The following is an 18,933-nucleotide window of genomic DNA, read 5'->3' on the forward strand; positions in this document are numbered from 1 at the left end:
ATATAGGCCTAATTTTGTCCATCCCCGCGCGCTGCCGCTCCTATCGCCGACGATTGAACAAGCAAGTGGAAGGTGAAACAGGTGCCCTGCATGCTTTTAAAACGAAGCACCGAGGGGAATTTCTCAGAAATACTCGTTCGCATATAAGCTCAACAGCAAAGAGCTTGGGTCTATATCGAGGTTTCAGGATGCTCGAAAAGCGATGCCAAATGTTCAGAAATGGAATAGGAACTTTTTGTACAACGCTTCGACATGATTTTCAATTTTTGATATATTTTCTGAAAAAACCTTTGATATTTAAAAAAGCGGTTGCATTTTTGTTAATTTAATCACATAAATATGTTTTTGCTTTTTTAAAAATCCTACAAAAACCCATCAGGCAGCATAAAAATGTGAATATTCATCATTGTTTTGAAAAATACAGGATTCAAAAAATGTAATCCTTAAAAAAGATATTAAAAATTGTTAGCAGTTAATATTAAAACTTTTTTGTGACATACAGAACACATAAACAAAGATTCTTGGTTTCTTAACAATCGGCGCCGAATTTATGTGTACTGCTGCTAGTATAATGGAAAAATTTCAAATAAGAATTTAAGTGCGGTTTTATCAGAAAACAATAATTAAAACCAACATTTTGTCATTATATGGAAAAAGAAATAAAATAATTGAAAGGTATAGTCTTAAACCAAAAAAGTTGAATTAAAATTCTGACCTGACAAAATTGGGCTCCATATTGTGGGGGTGGGTTGTCGCAAAACCTATAACGATTCCTTATTCCTCCGACGCAAGAACTGCTACATGGAGTCCATTGGCTCCAAGGACCCCAATCTCCTGCGTCACCTTCTGTAAAAAAATTGAACAAGATTTAATTTCAGTCGAATCTCCTTCACTATTCAGTCCAACCGTAAAAAAACCTCTGATTTCATAAAAACATTGAAGATTCAATATAAAAACAATTTGAATCTGAAATAGTTGATTCAGAATATATTTTTTATACTCCACATTAAACAAATATAATATAGGGAAAAAAATTCTACAATGAACAATTGATTTTTTAATATTTCAAGAGCATAGTATAAAATATTATCCCCTACATTTTTTCGTTTTGGTAAAAAAATACTGCAAAGCATTTTCTTTTATTTAACTAAAATAGTGTTAGGCCACTTTAGGTCTAAAAATGAATTTTCTTAGTTTTTGATTTTTCTAATTTATTAAGGAATAAGCTCTACATTTTATGAAATAAAAACAAACAACTTTGTAGATATTATTGGGTTTAGAATATGAACATGTGTTTTCTACAATATAAAGAACACATTCTTTATAATTAATCAATTTAAAAAATTTATATTGGGTGACAGAAAAAATCTTTAATTTCGAAATACTTAAAAAATAAACATTTTGGTAGTTGAAAGATTTCTATATAGTAAATTAAATTGTACTTTGCGACTAAAACGGACTTAAAGTGACTATTGCGCATTAATAATGTAACTAATTTTCTATTTAATTCTATTTAATTCGAGTTTATTTAGAGAAATATAATCTGAAAGAATTCAAGAGAATTCAATGAAATTGGTACGAATTTAACATGTTGGCTAATGCTGAGCGTTTGGTTTTTGTACTTTAAAATTAAAGGTCAAAGCATCGAAAACTGTAACTTGATGATTGTGAACCCTCTTTTTTAAAGCTTCTTCGGCTTTGGTATATCAAATATGAAATCTATATTATATTTATTTCTGTACATCTTGCTGGGACTCTTTATTCAGATATTGCAAAATAAAGTGCGAATTTTATTCTTAATGATTATTGTAATATTTGTTATTTATTTTGCATTACATTTTATTCCTAGCTGCCCTGAAAAATGTATATCATTTCAATAAATGTATATTATTAGTTCACGGAGAGAAATCTAGTTTGAAAACCTGGGCATCATTGTTGGAAATAGGTGACTCAGTCTAAGGAAAGTAAAGAAATTCATTTTCACGTTGGGCCATCTAACAAAGATTAATATAAAAATATTAGGAATGGCAGTTAAATGGTTCAGACTAAAAGCATGTGTCTAGAGTAGCAAATGGTTTGACCCTTAGGGACTGAGTGTAAGGACGTGTGTGGAGTAGGAGGTAGAGTATATAGCAATGTTAGGTTGATTGCTATAATAGGCTTTGTTCGAACACGCTTATGCTCGAAGAGAGTAGATTAGAGCAATGAAAGGTTGGTCAGTTAGTTATCAATGGAAGATCAGGTTATAAGGAAAGTAAGAAAAATAAACAGACATTCTTATATATGCTTAAAAATGTGAGGCATGCTCGAAACAGATGATTGAATATAATGATAAATTTGCACACAAAAAAAGTTTTACTTATATTAATTGCACTTCATTTATTTTTGAAATTATGAAATTGTACTTGCGGTCACTTACAAACATAATCGCACGCTCAAACGCTATGAAAAATCGCACCCACTGGGGGATTCGAACCCTACCTAAAAACAACCTAAACCTAAACCTCCGCACGCACTAGCTAATTACGCTAATGTATCGCTTGGAGTGTCTTGACAAAATCTCAGCCAAGATTTTATGCTGATAAGCCAGGGCTAAAAAAGGAATATATTTTTTTCTATTTTTTCGTTGAATACATTTTATATGAATAGGTGGATTTAAAAATGTTCAATCAAACTACTTAAATTTAATTTATTTAACTTTTAATAGTTAAATCTTTTATTAAAATACTCATTTGATTTGTGATTTTTGTTCAAATTGTAAATCTCGACAATTTAACGGATTCATTAGTTTCAGATGCATTATAAGAAAAAAAGTAATTAAATTTTAAGTGAACTTTCCAGCCTAGAAAAAGAATCGAATGATTATAGTTCTACTAAGGGGCCATTCACAAAGTACGCAAAACGTTTTTCAGGAACTTTCACCCCCCCTCCCCCCTTCACCCTACGTCACACTTTTGTCATTGCTTTTAATACGGGAAATTATATTCCAGCCCCCCCCTCTCCCTCCTAAACATATCACGTATTTTGAGAATGGCGCGAACTCGCGATCGCGAACTGTCGGCTGCAATACAGTGCTACTGCGCTTGCGTGATATTGATGGCAGCTTTCTGATACGGTGTCCTAGAAGGCTCGCAGACTCAACGTATTTTGCTAATACGAGCGTCTCCAAGAGCCTCGAATATTTAACATTGCACGACGCATATTATTTCGACTCTAATCTTAACTATACGTAGTAATATATTTTAACTAGGATTTACTAAATAAGGTATCTTTTACAAAAGGTACTTTATTAAAATGAATCAAAGTATGATCTATATCACATTTAATTTGATCAGTCTGTTAAAAAGTTATTTATAGATATAGGAATGATGTGATCTACTAATCACAACTTAACAGTTTAGAAGGAGTACTTGCACTCGAGCAATAGTCACTAGTACCATAGCAATTTGTAATCTAATACAGCAATCTTGATAAAAATTATTTTTCCATTTTTCTCCGTGTTGCAATTCATTATATGCATTGGTATTGAAACAAAAGTATTTTCATTGTTTTATTTTTATAATTAAAAAAGTGTGCATCGGATTTAAAAAAATCTGCATGCCTAGCGGGTACATGTTCATCGCGCGCTTCGCGCTCGGATCTTTATTCTTTGCATTTGGAATGCTTGAATAAAACTTTATCAGAAAGGTCTCTTTTAGATGGCAGTATTTGTATGCGTCTTCACATTCTGAATTGTCTACTTAATTAAGTATGGTCAAAGATTAAATTTCTCAAAGCTCTGTAGGCTTTGAGGTACACACATTCTCATCGTGACACTCGCGCTGCGCGCTCGATTTCCGATAGACTTTTTGTAAACCGGTTTTGTTGAATCTTTTTTTTTCTCGTAACTTTAGGCGTTTTTACACACATTTTTTTTACTTTTTTTATGTTCAATGTTATTTTTCACGAATAAAACAAAAAGTACACGTCCTATCAAGAAGTGATTCTTAACGAAATTGTATATTATTTTTTTAATAAGATTTTTTATTTATTCATCTTTATTCGTGTGCTACATGGTTTGACTACAAAATGGAATTTTTGATTTTTCATTGTTTTTTGTGCAATAATAATTTGAATTTTCGATTTTTCAAAAAAATCCAAAAATTTATTATGATAATCTTGTAGGTTATTTAAAAAGTAATCATTTTCTTCTCCTGACTCTTTTTTATACCGTGCGTCTTTTGGCATAAAATGTTAATTTTCGGTTGATTAAACAAATGTTGAAAATGCTATAAATCTGAGAATTTTCTTTTTATCGAAAAAAGTCATTGTGATAAATTGTTTGTCCTTTTTAATACTATAAATATCCGTATATAGAATTTTCAAATTAATAAAAAAGTGGTCTCACAAATTTTCAAAGTGCGCTCACTTTTTGAATTTTTATCAAAAATGGCTGTTTAAAAAACGTGGAGATCAGTCGAAAAACTGTGGTGTCAAATTTCGGACAATTTCAATACTTTCTCAATCATAAATGATAAGAATGTAAGAATGGTTATTAAGCATTTTATTACAACTTGTGTCGCTTTTCCATAAATTCACTTTGTTTATTTTCCATTTTATGCTTTACGATTTAAACTAAAAATATCCATCCTAGTGTAACGTAGTTCTGAAAAAATTTGGAGATATAATTTAGGCGAACAAATTTTGTTAAAGAAAAAGATATTGCAGCTTGTTTTTTTTAGATTTTGCAGATTAAACACAAATTTTGGTCTACAAATTCCCTACAGTGTTTAAGAGCCACCCGGTAGCAGCTTTACGCTTGGGTAAATTTGGAATTATTCACCGTCATTGAGCCTATTTATCATTCGCGCCTGCTTATCGACACTGAAATAAATTTCCAAGTGTAAATTTCGGTTGATCGAAATTTTTCGCGTGATTGCTCTAATATGGAAATTCTTAAACGGTAGAGTCCTTGGCACGAAAATGGAATTGTGCTGACAGTAAATCGTCTACACATCATTTTTTTGTTGGAAAAATAAATCGAGTTTCAAGTCTGCATGAAAGAAGGGACGAAACATCATGCAACTTTTTAATCCATTATCCCCCTTTCAATTATATTTATAAAAGGTTTGAATATGAGTCGGACATCAAAAAATATTTCCTTTTCAGGAAACGAGGTCGTTTTGTTTCGGATTCGTGGAATCATTTTGCACTGCAGATTGTTCGCGCTAAATTGACTAAAAAACGAAAGCACGTTAACCGTTGGAATTTTGTCAGAAATTAATTTCAAAAGCGATTTGAGGCGTGGTTCGGTGGCAATATATTGACTCAGTGATGAATAGGGAACGCTAGACTCGGCGGCAACGGAAAATTTTAAGTAGGAAAAAAGGAAATGCAAAAGAAAAGTGAAAAAGATGCTGGATATCGGAAAATTTTCCGTATAGAAACTTTACAACTTCATAATCTTACCCTGAGTTTCTTACAGGTGTAGAGCAACTTTGTTTTATAAATTAAAGTCGCACAAAGCGAGGCACTTTTTGTAACTAACTTGAAGTGATGTTGATGATGCCTTCCAGTAAATTGATTATTAATCTGTAAACAAAATTACAAAATATCCCTCAAGAAATTTTGAAGTACACCAGATCTCAAAGGAATGCCAAAGAATTTAGAACAATTCTATGAATTCAGAAGTAGGCAGTGGATTTAGAAGAATTCTACGAATTTAAACGAATTGTTTAAAGAATTTATTATTTTATATATTAGAGTACTTCTAGAAAGTTGTGGTTTTTTCTGAAACTTTTAAATTTTCGTTTACTTTTTAGTTATTAACAAATAATAAATGAAGAGAAACGAGTATAATTTTTTAAACAGTATACATTTTGTAGGGATCAAGTATTATAGAGTTATTTATAGAAGAGTGAGTTTGTAAATAGCCTGTAAAAATGTTGTTTTCAAAACAATACGAAGTTGATTGCAGAGCTTAAGGTAAAAAATTTGGAACTGCACATTCTTCACTATCAGCCTCCACTCCCCAAACCCCTTTTACCTGAATAAAACAAGTTGTTATCGATAAAAATATACAAAAGTATATAAATAAATTAAAAAGCAAAAGATTTAAATCAAATGATTAGTTACTATAAAGTCTAGTGTAAAATAAGAGAAAAACAGAAAAAAATATCCACGTAAAATAGTTTGCTTAACAATATGATTTTTGTTGTTAAAAATAATTTATTAAATCGCATTAAGTATTACTTCACTCTAACTACAAGGATAACAAAAAGTTGAAAATTGCAGAAAAACTCGTAACTAAAGGAACTAAAGAAACAGAAAAAAAATTGTGCCAAAATTTAAAAAAATTTTACAAAATTGTACAAAATTGTACCCAATTTTTTAATCATGTGGGGTTTTTGGCACTCTGTAAAAACAGACTTATCGACGATTTTAAAAAGAATGTACAAAAACATTTTTTTCTTTTGGGAAATACGTGTTGAACTTCGTGGGGCTCGCGGAATCTCGAACTATTATAAAAAACACGCATTTGTTTGTAAATTCAAATAAATGTTTAATGAATTTTTGAAGCCACCCTAATGCAAGTGCCACCCACGATGAATATCAGTTGTTCACTTAACAGGAAATTCAACATTTTCTAAAAGATTGTCTATTGATTCTAGGCCGTTGGAAATCTCCTATCAAACAACAAAGTTACCATGTGGAGTCCAAAGAGACGGTCCAGGAAGACAATAAGTAATTAGAGAAAAAGCTGCACTGATTTATAAGCCACCGTCGAATACAATAAACAGTTTTAAGGGTTTCGTAGACCCGGGAAATAAACCCTTTTTGTTTCGGTCAGGTGTGAGTCCGTTCTACGTACTCCTTTTCCCGGCTGGTGAAGTGAGAAGTGTTGGCACATGATGGGAGGAAAGTAGAAGAAGGTAAGGAAGTCTAGAAAGGGGTAGCAGGGGAAGCGGGAGAAAAGTAATGGGAGGGATAATGAGAGAAAGTAAGAGGAGGAGTAGTTGGGAAAGGGAGAAGAAGTAAGGGAACTGAGAGAAGGGGAAGCAGGGGGCGCAATTGGCAGTGATTGGAGGGGAAGTAGGGGAAATAAGACAAGTAAGGGGAAGCGATAGGATGGTTAATCTGGGAAAGGGAAGTGATGACGAAGTGAGAAGAATTGGGGAAAGAAAGGGGTTGTGCGGGGAAGTAGGGAGAAGTAAGGAAAGGGAGGGAAGTAAAGGGAGGGATATAATAAAGAACGTAGGGGTAATGGGGGAAGTAAGAGTAGGCAAAATTATAGGAGGGGATACATAAGCGAAAAGAGGGGATTTAGGGGAGGAAAATTATGGGGGGATTTGAACGACTAAATTAACGTCTTAACAGGATACAAATTCATTTTTCTCACGTGCGCGGCACCTACTTCAATTATTTTTGTACGTTTATCAGCTCCCCAAATATGTTTAAAATATTTCAAAACTAAAACTGCTGAAGACTATTATAAACTGATAATAAATTTTATTGATACCTAAGGTTACTTTGTTAACCTTAGGGAAATGATAAAACGTCAATTGCGCAGAACACTAAGCGCTTGTAAAAATTTGTGACGGTGTCATCAATCTGCGTCTTATAAAATCAATGGTACTTGTGTTATCGTCAATAGAGCAAATTCACATATTCTCTCTCACAGCGTTGAAAAAACGACTGATCGATTTCGCTTTGATGGTTGAGATTGGAGATGGTATGTATACGTTTAAAAGCACAAGACCTCTCTACCCTCTCACATGAATCGTTTCGAGGAGATTCTTGAAAAAAATTCTTGAGTGCTTTAGATCTCATAAGAAGTGGCAGAAGGGTGATGGCACCAGAAAAATACGTTTTCCGTTTTCCCCTGTTTTTTAAAGCCACTTTTTTCTGAATAACAAGAGTAGAGAAAGTACCCTATTGAAACTGAAGTTTTCTCTGTTCTCTCAGATTGTTCAGTAAAGCTCTATAGGCCGCGTCAATTTAAAGCGACCCACCATTGTAAAATTGTAGTGGCCTCTTTCTAAACAGAACAAAAAAGAATTATTATATAATTATATATAAAAATGTTTCCTTTTTATAGTCAGACAATTTAAGGCTTGATTAACTTATAATTTATTCAATTATTATTCAAAGTAGCTTATTCCATTTTGTAATTTTTTTTATTTCATAAAGGTTCTATAAAGAACCCTAACTATCTGTTACACTATAATTTAATATTTGCAATTACATCAAATTTATTATAATCTTTTATTATTTTTGCAATTTTCTGAAAATATTTTTGTTTTTGTAACATGTTATGAGCCCTTATCATATTTAAACACATATCTTATAACAAGGAATACCTAGGCAATTCCATTTCATACGAAATTTTTAGGTCTTGTAATCTGACGTACAAATTTCCGTTTAATCCGTTTAATCTATGTAATACCCTTATGTAATATTGTGGTGTAATTTCTGTAATCTTTTGGAATCCTTACATAAACTTTCATAACCAGTTTAAACCGTTGTAACGCCTGCAATTTTTCGTAACCTTATAGAATCCCTGTATGCCATAATCCCTAATGCCATCCCTGCATTATTACTGTGAATTATTAAATTTTCTTATTAATATTGATATATTCTCTTTGAATTACTCAAACTATTTTTTAATCCTGATATCGCAACAAACATTTTACACACAAAAGGCCATGGAATACAAAGCTTTCGTAATCCTTTGCTCTTTTTGTTATACTTTTGATCCTTCGAAATCTTCCTTATTTATATTGAAATCGCTCAAAATAGTTTCAAATTTATTTTGACCACTCTTAATTGCAATTTCCCATTCTGAAATCTTAGTGATTTTCGAAAGATTAATTTGTTAAAATAATGAACTAGGACTAATTAGAGCTTCGTAGCGCCGGGCTGAAACGCTTATAGTTTCAGAGGGAAGTTTGCTATAAGAAGGGTTTCAACGACTTGATTAAGTTTTTTAAAGGAAAATAGTTTTAAAAATTTGTATTACATATTTTCTTTGAAACTCTACCTTGTAAACGCTCGGCGCCTACTTTGACTAATTTTTTTAGGGGTAGTTTTGTAGTTATACCTATTTGATCTATTTGACCAACTTTTATAAAAATTGATGTAACAATTTTTTGGGGTTGTGATATCATATTTAATTAAAAAAATTTCATTATATTTTTACTTATTATATTAAATGATGTGAAAAACATTATTTCTAGTTGAAGAGAATATTTTTATATCATACTTATTTAAATTAATTATAATAAACAAAAAATTTAATTGTAATAACATCCATTTCATAAAATGATAATTCGACAACACAATTATATGAATTATAAACTATTGTTTAATGAGCCTACTCATTTTTGTTACACAAAATAATAATAATACCAGTAAATTATATAAAGTTCTAGTATGCATTAAGTAACCAAACCGCTTTGTAAAGTCATAAAATTAGTCTAATAAGTTTGACGAAGAACATTAATTGAAGTTTTATGTTTATAGTATAACTACTCGGTGGGACTTATAAAACTTGATCCTGACCATCTCGGGGGTATTAGTGGTTCCACTTTTGACGGGAAAAGGACTTCTGCCAAGAGGAATGATAAAATCAGGATTAAATATCCCATTCGCGAAAACCGTAATATATCCTCGGTTGGAATTTAGTTGACGCTAACTTCATTAAAGCTAACATGACGAGATCCTCAGTAAATTTCTGAGCCTTTTTTTAATGGCACTCCAAGCTTCTCGGCATGCCTAGCCTATCCATTTTAAAACTTAAAATACCGTCAAACTAAATTCCAACTCAAACCTGTGTCCGCCTTTCCTGTACTTCCAGAAAACAATTAGAGTTCATTCAAAACTACTTCTCTTTCACAGGGGGAATCTGAACCCATCGGAATTTCGCTTAATTTCATTCTCTTCCCAGCAATAGGTCATTCTTAAACTTGTAACATCATGAATTAACAAGATGCGCTTTTGAGATATTCTCGAGAAAAATAGCTGTAAACAAATCCGCTCATGGTGCATTGACCGCGATGCGAAAGTCTTCCAACTGCCGGATCGATCAGGTGGTACCATTTTTAAGTTGTAACCAGAAAGCCCGGATTCGAAATAAAAAATTTGAAAAAATATACAAACATTTTGATATTTTCACTATACATACGTAAAAAAATAATTTTCAATATATATATAAAAATTAAAAAAAAACGAAATTGAAGAAAATGGTACTATTTCTTGTAATTTACGTTGTCAAGAGTTTTATTTTGGCTTGAATTGCTTGGAAAATTAGAAAAAATGCAATGTAGTAACAATTTGCTATGAAAAACTTAAAAATCATTCGCTTTTAACTTATTTAGCTCAGAGCCCGATTGATGGAAATGTTAGTGCAAGGTCATAGTAGGATAATATTTTCAAATAGTCGACTTCTAAATAATCTTCCGCTGTGACATCAGACTAACTATTATTAATGATTAATAATTATTAATTATCGTACCAATATACAAAAGAAAGGGAGATAAAATCGACCTCAATCATTACAGAGTGATTAGCTTATTAAGTACCATAATTAAAATATACTCAAAAATATACATTTATAAGGTAATGAAAATAACAGAAGAAACGATTTAGAAGTCCAAAGTGGGTTTATGCCAGGAAGGTAATGCACGGATCAAATATTTAGCTAAAGACAAATTAAAGAAAAAAGTTTGAGAGTAGAAAAACAAGTTTTCTATGCATTTGTTGAAATAGAAAAAGCTTTTGACAGGGTGGATAGAAGTAAACTTTGGGAAGTCCTGAAAGAGTATGGAGTCAATTTATGGCTCCTACAAGCTACAAAAACAATATATACGGGTCGCAAAGAGAATGTAAGGGTAAATAGGAAATTGAGTGACTGTTTCGATATTATTCAAGGAGTTAGACAAGGATGCGTTATGTCTTCATGGTTATTTATACTATTTATGGACAAGTGTTTAAGAATGGCTCTTTTCGACGAAGAAGGTGTGGATATCGAAACAGTAAGGGTACGTGGGTTAGCGTTCAAAGATGATAAGGTTGTTATGGCAGAGTCAATCGAAGACTTGTAAAGAATGTTGAATAAACTAAATGCAAGCATGAAGAGCATGGGCCTCAAAATTAACTTAAATAAAACAAAAACTATGGTGTTCCAAGGAAAGAGTGAGAAAACACTATGCAATGTTGTATTAAATGATGAGATAATTGAACAAGTTGATAAGTTCGTATACCTTGGTAGCTTATTTACTAGAGACGGTAAGATATGAGAGGGGTTAGATAGACGCATAAACGAAGGAAATAAGATTATTGGTAGAGCAGGGCTCTTTACCAGAAGTAAAAGTATATCAAATAAAGCTAAAATGAAAATGCATAATTCTATATTTGTACCGACTGTATTATACAATAGCGAGATATGGACCTACCAAGAAAAAGTTGAGAGTAAAATTAATGAAATTGACATGAGATTTTTGCGCATAATATGCGGGAAAATTCTGATGGAAAAAGTGAGTAATGAGATAATTCTCAAAGAATGTGGAGCAGAAGAGACGCTAGTAAACACATGGGTAAGAAATCGGTTAAGATGGTTCGGGCATGTTAACAGAACACCAAATCGACGACTAACGAAAGAAGTGTATCAAGGTAAAATAAATGGCAGTGTGCCCAGAAGCAGACCGCGGAAAGAATGGTTGGAATATGTAAATCAGACCTTAGTTAGAAGAGACATAAGAAGCCACAGAAACACGAGAACCTGCATGAAAAAATATTTAAAAAAACGTCACATGACGTCTTTGTGAGGATCTTCACTTGGGGTAATTGCTAGAGAGATTGATAAGAAACCAAGGTTTGCATATTTTCGCGAATGATATTTTTCAAACAAATTTTCGTACATAAAAATATATACACTTGTGCAATGAGAAAAATAGTAAGTTTTATCATTATATGAGCTATGTTTGTTTTTGATTTTTCTTCTAAGAGTGATTTTCAAAAATTTAGAAATGTTTTGGAGGGGTCTTCGTAAAGTTAACAGATAGTAGGATCACTCAATCTTAAGTGACTAACGCGCGATGAGACTGATTTTTTTAGTTAAGAAGAGATAGAGGAAATTGGTTAGAAACTATGATATTTAGTAAATAGAAAAAATATGCAGACATACCTTCGAGTGGAAAGGTGGGAATGCAGTCGACCCTAACTTCGGCCATGGCACCAGTAATAGCTTCGCTAACATAAACGAAACAGTACTCAACAAATCTTTCAGTGAAGATGTCACAGTCGAAGGTCAGTGTATGCCTTCCTGGAGGCGCTTTCAATTCTGCGATGTAATGAAGTGATGAAGGTGGTGCGAGCGACGCGACGTCAGCCCTCAGGCGTCCGTAAACTCGCACACGATCACCAGGGAGTCTGCAAGACGGATATTCGAAGAGAACCGAGACTCCTCCAGAGCCTGAATCGCAAGGATAAATAGACCTTGCGTGAACATTGAAGACGAATTGCTCAGACCATTCCACCTGAAAATAAAAGGGTCTTGGATTTAATTACATTTTTTATTGATTTTAAAACAATTTCACACGGATATATGTTTCCCTTTCCTTATAGCTGACGGAAAAAACAGGATGTACATCGAGAAAGACAGAAATTATGCATTTTTCATTTACTTTTCTTTTTTCTGTACGAAAAATAAAATATTAATTACAGATAAGTCTTGCGAGGGCTTAACTTACGTTTTAGGGTTTTGCAGATTCTGGCAGAAATCCTTATAATTTCGGTCGGGTGTCCATTAGTCCGTTGTAGTTTTTCCTTAGGACTCCCTCACCACTGAACCCCTCATATCTCATGAGATCCCACCTAACCTTCGGGATCCTACTTTTCTTTTAAGACCCCGCTTATCCCTTGAGCCCCCTTACCCCTCCGGACAACCCCTATCTCCCACAGCCCCTCTTTTCTCACGGGACCCACCTGTACCCCGGGACCACCCTTATCCCATGGTACCCCACCTATCTTTCGGAACCTTACCTATCTCTTAGGACCCGTTCAATACCACAGGATCCTCCATGCTTCCTCTAACCCTCAGGACGCTCTCTATTCCTTAGGACCCCGACTATCCCTCGGGGCCATCTTATCCCATGGGACATCATCGATCGAGTTGTAGTGATCGTTGATAAGGATTGTTGCCAACTATTGCTAAAGGATTTTAGTGGTTGTTGATAACCGTTGATAATGGTTGTTATTGTCAGATAGCAGATGTGTAATGATGTTATTTAGAGTTGCTGAGTGTTGATGTTAGCCGCTGCTAGGCAATCGTATTGATTGTTGCTAATGTTTTTTATTGACCTTTGCTACGGATTGGTATTCTTAAGGGCTAAGGGTTGCTTTTGTCTGTTAATTGGGAATGTTATCAGTCTTTTTTATAAGAATTGTTATGGACTGTTGTTGGGGGATATTATTAGTCGTTGGCAAGGGTAATTATTGGCCGTTGATAAGGGTTGCTATTGACCATTGCTGAAGGTTGTTATTATCCGTTGCTAAGGGATATCATTGTCCGTTTCTAGGGGATGTTCTTAGTTGTTTTACTGGATTTTTATTGATCTTTTCAAGAGGATCTTATTGAGAGTTGCTAATTATTGTTACTGTTTGTTAGGATATTTATTGACCATTTCTAGAGGATGTTAATGAGAGTTAATAGGGCTTGTTATTGTTTATTGCCAGAGAGTTGCATTTATCCTTTCTAAGAGCATTGCGTCTATTTTGACTATTTTTTATATAATAAGTATGATAGAATTTTTTAATTTTTATACATTCAGGGAATTATTTAAAAAATAATCCCCACTGGAAAGTAAAATTTCTCCAGTCGGACTTAAACTTCGTCAAATTTTGGCCCTGTTGCATGTCAGCTTATGGTCCAAAAAAATTTCCAATTGTGACATTTTTCCATTGTGATATTTTTCCAATGGATATTTTCGAGTTTTTTTAGAATACCGTCGAATTCGGCAATTTTTAATTCTTCTAATATTGATCAAACAAAATATTGTCTTCTATAGTTCTGACAGGATTTGTAATGCACTTTCCATTGATCATAAAAATTTATTTAACAAAATAAAGAAGGTTAAATAAGCGGGTATAAAATTGAATATTTAATAATACAAATGAATAGCAGCACTCCATTCCTGTCCGAATTATTGTATTTCACGGGATAATTTTGTTATCCTTTTCAATCGAAAATTCGCACTTAAACATTTGCAATATTTTACAAACCACGCAGTTTTTGCAATCATTGCTTTGTTCTATCCATTAAAATATCCTATAATTTAAAAAAAAAACATTATGGCAAAGAATGAACTAGAAACTATATATTTTGTTATTATTCGGACAAACTTATTCAGTTCTGCAAGTATAATTACAAATAACTACACATTACAACTTAAGTCGTATTGTTCTTGGTTGTAATTTATTGTAAAAATGAAATTTTAAACGTACTGAACACTAAGGAAGATATGTAATCCCTTAAATTCCTATAAAAGGTTTCTTCTATTATACTGTAATAATATTTCTTTTATAAAAAAAACCAGGCATAAAAGTGTTGACATCATTTTACGAGTATAATTCGAATTTGTATGCAATAAAGTGGTAAATTGATAAAAAAAAGATAACTGTCAGAAAGGTATATAATACTTTTTAGACAGAGAGAAAATCCTCTTTTATAAATCCGCTTGAGCGAATCCTACTAAATTCTCAAGTGGAGAGTGTATCTGTTTTAAGAGAGTTCAAATAAAAATTTTCAAAGTTTTCCAGAACATTTTTAAGCATTATTTGTTTCTTTTTCTTCAATACAAAACTATTATTGATATCCGATAGTTATTTGGAACTATTACATCTTTATAAAAAAATGTAAATAAAAACTTGGTTACTTTAATTAAATACTAGATTATTTCACGTAAATCAATAATCCTTTATTAGTATAATTATATTGAAAATTTTTTAATTAAAACAAGAAAGAAATTTTTCAATTTTCGAAGTTATTTTCATCTCTCTTCCAATTTCATCTTCTTTTTTAACATAAAATACTCTACGTTTTCTCAACTACATATTGTGTACATAAATCTGATTGATGTTTTCCTGAAGTGGATTATTTGTCAAATTTCCTACACTGTTTTTATTTACAAGAAAGATGAAAGATTTCTTTTATTGGTACCTCGACCTCACTGAATTATATTTGATGATTTGGGTATATTTTACTATTTGTATTATTTATATTTTTATAATAATTTATTTAGCATACTTTATTATGGCACAAATTTAAATATTTTAAAAAGTCAAATTAATTATTTTTGCGTACATCAGGCTATTTACTAAATTTTAAAATCACATTCCAAAATAAAACCTAGTTTTTACTCCTCTAGAATGAAACCCTTTGTTCCCTTGACGAAGCTGAAGTTGGAATGCTGAAAATCCATTCACCTCTTTGAAGAATTTTATTGATCATTATTTCTCAAAAAGAGCAAAGTAATTCGATTAAATAATATTCCTTTGCTGTTCGTTTTAATTTTCTTGCTACTAAAATAATACAATGGCAAGAATTATATTTGCTGCTTATTAAAATAAATTTGAATAACTTTCTTAAGACTTCGTTTGTTAAAACAAATGATAATTATGGCTCTGATTAATGATCTTAAAACTATTTCTTCAACTCTCTATAATGACTTTATTAAAGTTTTATACCACGATAAGCTTCATTTGGAATCCTTATTAATTTCTTAAATGGAAATGCAGATAATCACAATTGTATTTTAACAAACGACCGATTCACTTTCTTGAATTTTAATAAACTTATCTACTTGAAAGAATTTTGTTGAATTGATTTTCAAGTGTTGATAACTTGAAATCGTGTGAAGCACTAGAAACTAGGTCTTAAGCTTGCCAAACTAAGCGTCGATTAACAGAACGCAGATAGAAGATAAGTCTTCAAAGATTTCTTTCTTTCCTCCCTTTTTTACTTTTATTTTCATCCTTGAAAAGTTTTTCTTTGTATCTTTGAGATCAAAACTTTTCTAATTCAAAAGCTCAAAAGATAAACTTTTACCAATTTTTTTCGCCAAAATCGTTTAAATTGAATCTGAAAATATGTCACAAGATTTCCAAGATAAACGATACTCTTTATTTCCTTATTTTTCTGAAAAAAATATATTCTGTGTTTTATTCATACAGCAATTAGAAATGTTTAATTTAAACAGAAGATTTATTTTCATTCTGAAGATTACTGTGTTTGCGGCTAGGCAATCAGAAATGCAATAAAACAATATATGTATAAGAGAGAGGCGACAGAAAAGCTCTTCATTTCAAGAAAATCTCGTCTGACTTTTACGTACATGCCTTACTTAAGGAAGAGAAGATATCTCAAAATTGGTACAGCAAGCTAATTAATAATAGTTACACAAACTTATTTACAAATAAACAATTTAGCCTTTTAATCTTCAGTTTACGAATTAAATTTGAAAAAATGGAAATGAGTGATTTTATTTTACAAGTAACGCATCTAAATACAGACTTTACCCTCTTTATCCTATTACCCACTTTTTTATAATAGAACCAACTATTTGACGTTGGAAGTTAACTGCTTTTAATTTAAAACTCTACTATTATAATTTTTGGTCTATAATTTAACACTTTTAGTCAAAATTGTACCATTTGATTGTAGGTTTAATTATTCTGTTTCAAATTATTTTCTTGAACTGAAAATTTAACTATTTTATTTTTATATGAATATTCAACAAATGGATTAAAAGTTGAATTACCTTGTTAAATATTTATTTTATTGATTGAAAAGTTTATTATTTTGTTGAAAATTCAGTCTTCTTTGTTGGAAATTGAACTATTTCATTATTGGTTGAAAATTGATGGCTTTTAAATGAAAATTCAACAATTTCGTTTAAAACTGATGTATTTCGGTATAAATTCGTATTTTTTTGGAAGAAAAATATTCTTCTTAAGTGGAAATTCCATTACTTGGTTGTAAGTTGAAATGCTTAAAAAAAAACAATGCTATTCATTTTTACCCTCCTTACTTAAGAGTCCATAGTTGAAAATCTATCTCTTTCGTGAACATACAACTGTTTTGTAGGAAATTCGCCTTTTTGGCTTAAAAATTGATCTCTGTTGGTAGAAATTATATATTTTTCAATTAAAAATGTAATTGCTTGGTTAAAAATTAATTTCTTTTGTTTACAGATTAAAAAATATTGTTAAAAATTAGTCTTTTTTTGGTTAAATTTAAATGTTTTTGATTCAAAATTAAAATCTTTCTTGACTGAAATATAATCTATTACAAGTTTTGTTGAAAATGCATTTTTGGTTTAATTCAAAAGTTTTTTATTCAAAATTAAAACCTTTTCGTGGTTGAAATATCAACTATTATGTTTTTCATTAAGAATTAATCTTTTTTGATTGGAAGTAAGCTACTTGGTGGAATGTTGAACTTTTTTATTAAAAATTAATTTTTCTAGATCAACCATTTTAGATTAAATTTCAACTATTTTGTTTAAAATTTCATTCTTTTTGAGCACCTAACTATTTTATTGAACATTGGACTCCATGCATTGAAAATTCAACTTTTTAGTTGAAACTTCACTGTTTTTTGTTAAAATTGAACATTTTTGTCTTAAAATTCAACTATTTAATTTAAAATTCCACCAAAGTTCAAATATTTGGTTATAAATGCAACTGTTTGGTTGATAATTAATTTTGTTTTTGCTGCAAATTTAATTATTTGGTTTAAAATTCATCTTTGTAGATCCAAAATTCAACTATGTGGTTACAAATTATACTATTTTGTTGATAGATGAATCGTTTTGTTGCCAACTTAACTCATTTAATAAAAAAATAATTTTTTGTACCAAAATTCAACTGCTTTGCTGAAAATTTGTCCTTTTGACTTGAGGATTGGACTAGTTAAAGTTCTTATCCTTTTTTAAGGCAGAAACTAAGCTTACGGAATTTTCCGTAAAATTAGCCAGTTACTTAGTTGGGGCTAATGTTACGGAATTTCCCGTAAAAGGTTCAGAGATCAAAGAGGTTAATTCACACCATAATCATAAGTGCTACAAGGTATATATATATTTTTTTCAAGTTTTAATTTAGGAATGAAGTTCCGAGAAGAGAGTACCTTCGATAAATTTAAAAGTCACTATACCTACGTATTCTGAGACGCTGATTATGAATATAATAGGGAAAATACCCGCAAATTTAAATTTCAAGGCTAAAATCACAAAGATATTTCAGGGGTGCCTCCACCCCACCAGACGCTGGAAAGGGTTAGGGGTTTGAAAACATTATGTCTGCGAGCAGTCACAGGGGTGATATTCAGCCCCCCACAAAACGTGGGAAAGGTCGGTTTGAAAATATTATTTCTGTGGTCAGCCATAAAGACGCCTTCACGCCCCCCCCCCCCCCCCCCCCCCCCCCCTCCGAGACGTTAAAGAGGGGTAAGGATTTGACAAAAATTATTTCTGTGACCAGTCACAGGGGTGCCTTCACGTCCCCCATGAGACCTTGGAAAAGGGTTGGAGTTTGATCAACATTCTTTCAGTAACCAGTCACAGGGGTGACATCCAGCCATCATAGAAACTTTGGAAAGGAGTACAGCTTCGCCCAACATCATGATCTTTCGAGCTTATAAAAGTCAAAATGTCTTTTGGTAGAAAATAAATCTTTTTTGGTTGAAAATTCAACTGTTTTTTGAAAATGTAATATATTTCGACTTGGCATTTTAAGCCTTTCTTATTGAATTCAATATGGTATCTCACATTGTAATTTAGATGAATTTATCCCTACCCTGGACAACTTTACTCTGTACCCTAGGGGGAGGGGAGGGGTAGAGTAAGTGGGTTGGGTGAAAAAGGGGAAATAAGGGAAGGAAAGTAGGCGTGGTGAAGT

General features: G+C 31.8%; 1 protein-coding gene across 1 annotated transcript in view; it reads right to left on the reverse strand.

Moving 5' to 3' along the window:
* Positions 1–18,933, reverse strand: part of LOC117171007 — a 254,157-nt gene that overhangs the window by 14,128 nt on the left and 221,096 nt on the right. Inside the window, exons 9-10 of the mRNA XM_033358052.1 lie at positions 12,164–12,515; positions 716–846 (exon numbers count right to left, since the gene is read on the reverse strand). Coding sequence (XP_033213943.1) covers positions 716–846; positions 12,164–12,515 — 483 coding nt within the window. The remainder of the gene's footprint in view (positions 1–715; positions 847–12,163; positions 12,516–18,933) is intronic.

This window comes from Belonocnema kinseyi, chromosome 4, assembly GCF_010883055.1.
Source record: "Belonocnema kinseyi isolate 2016_QV_RU_SX_M_011 chromosome 4, B_treatae_v1, whole genome shotgun sequence".
Taxonomy (NCBI): domain Eukaryota; kingdom Metazoa; phylum Arthropoda; class Insecta; order Hymenoptera; family Cynipidae; genus Belonocnema; species Belonocnema kinseyi.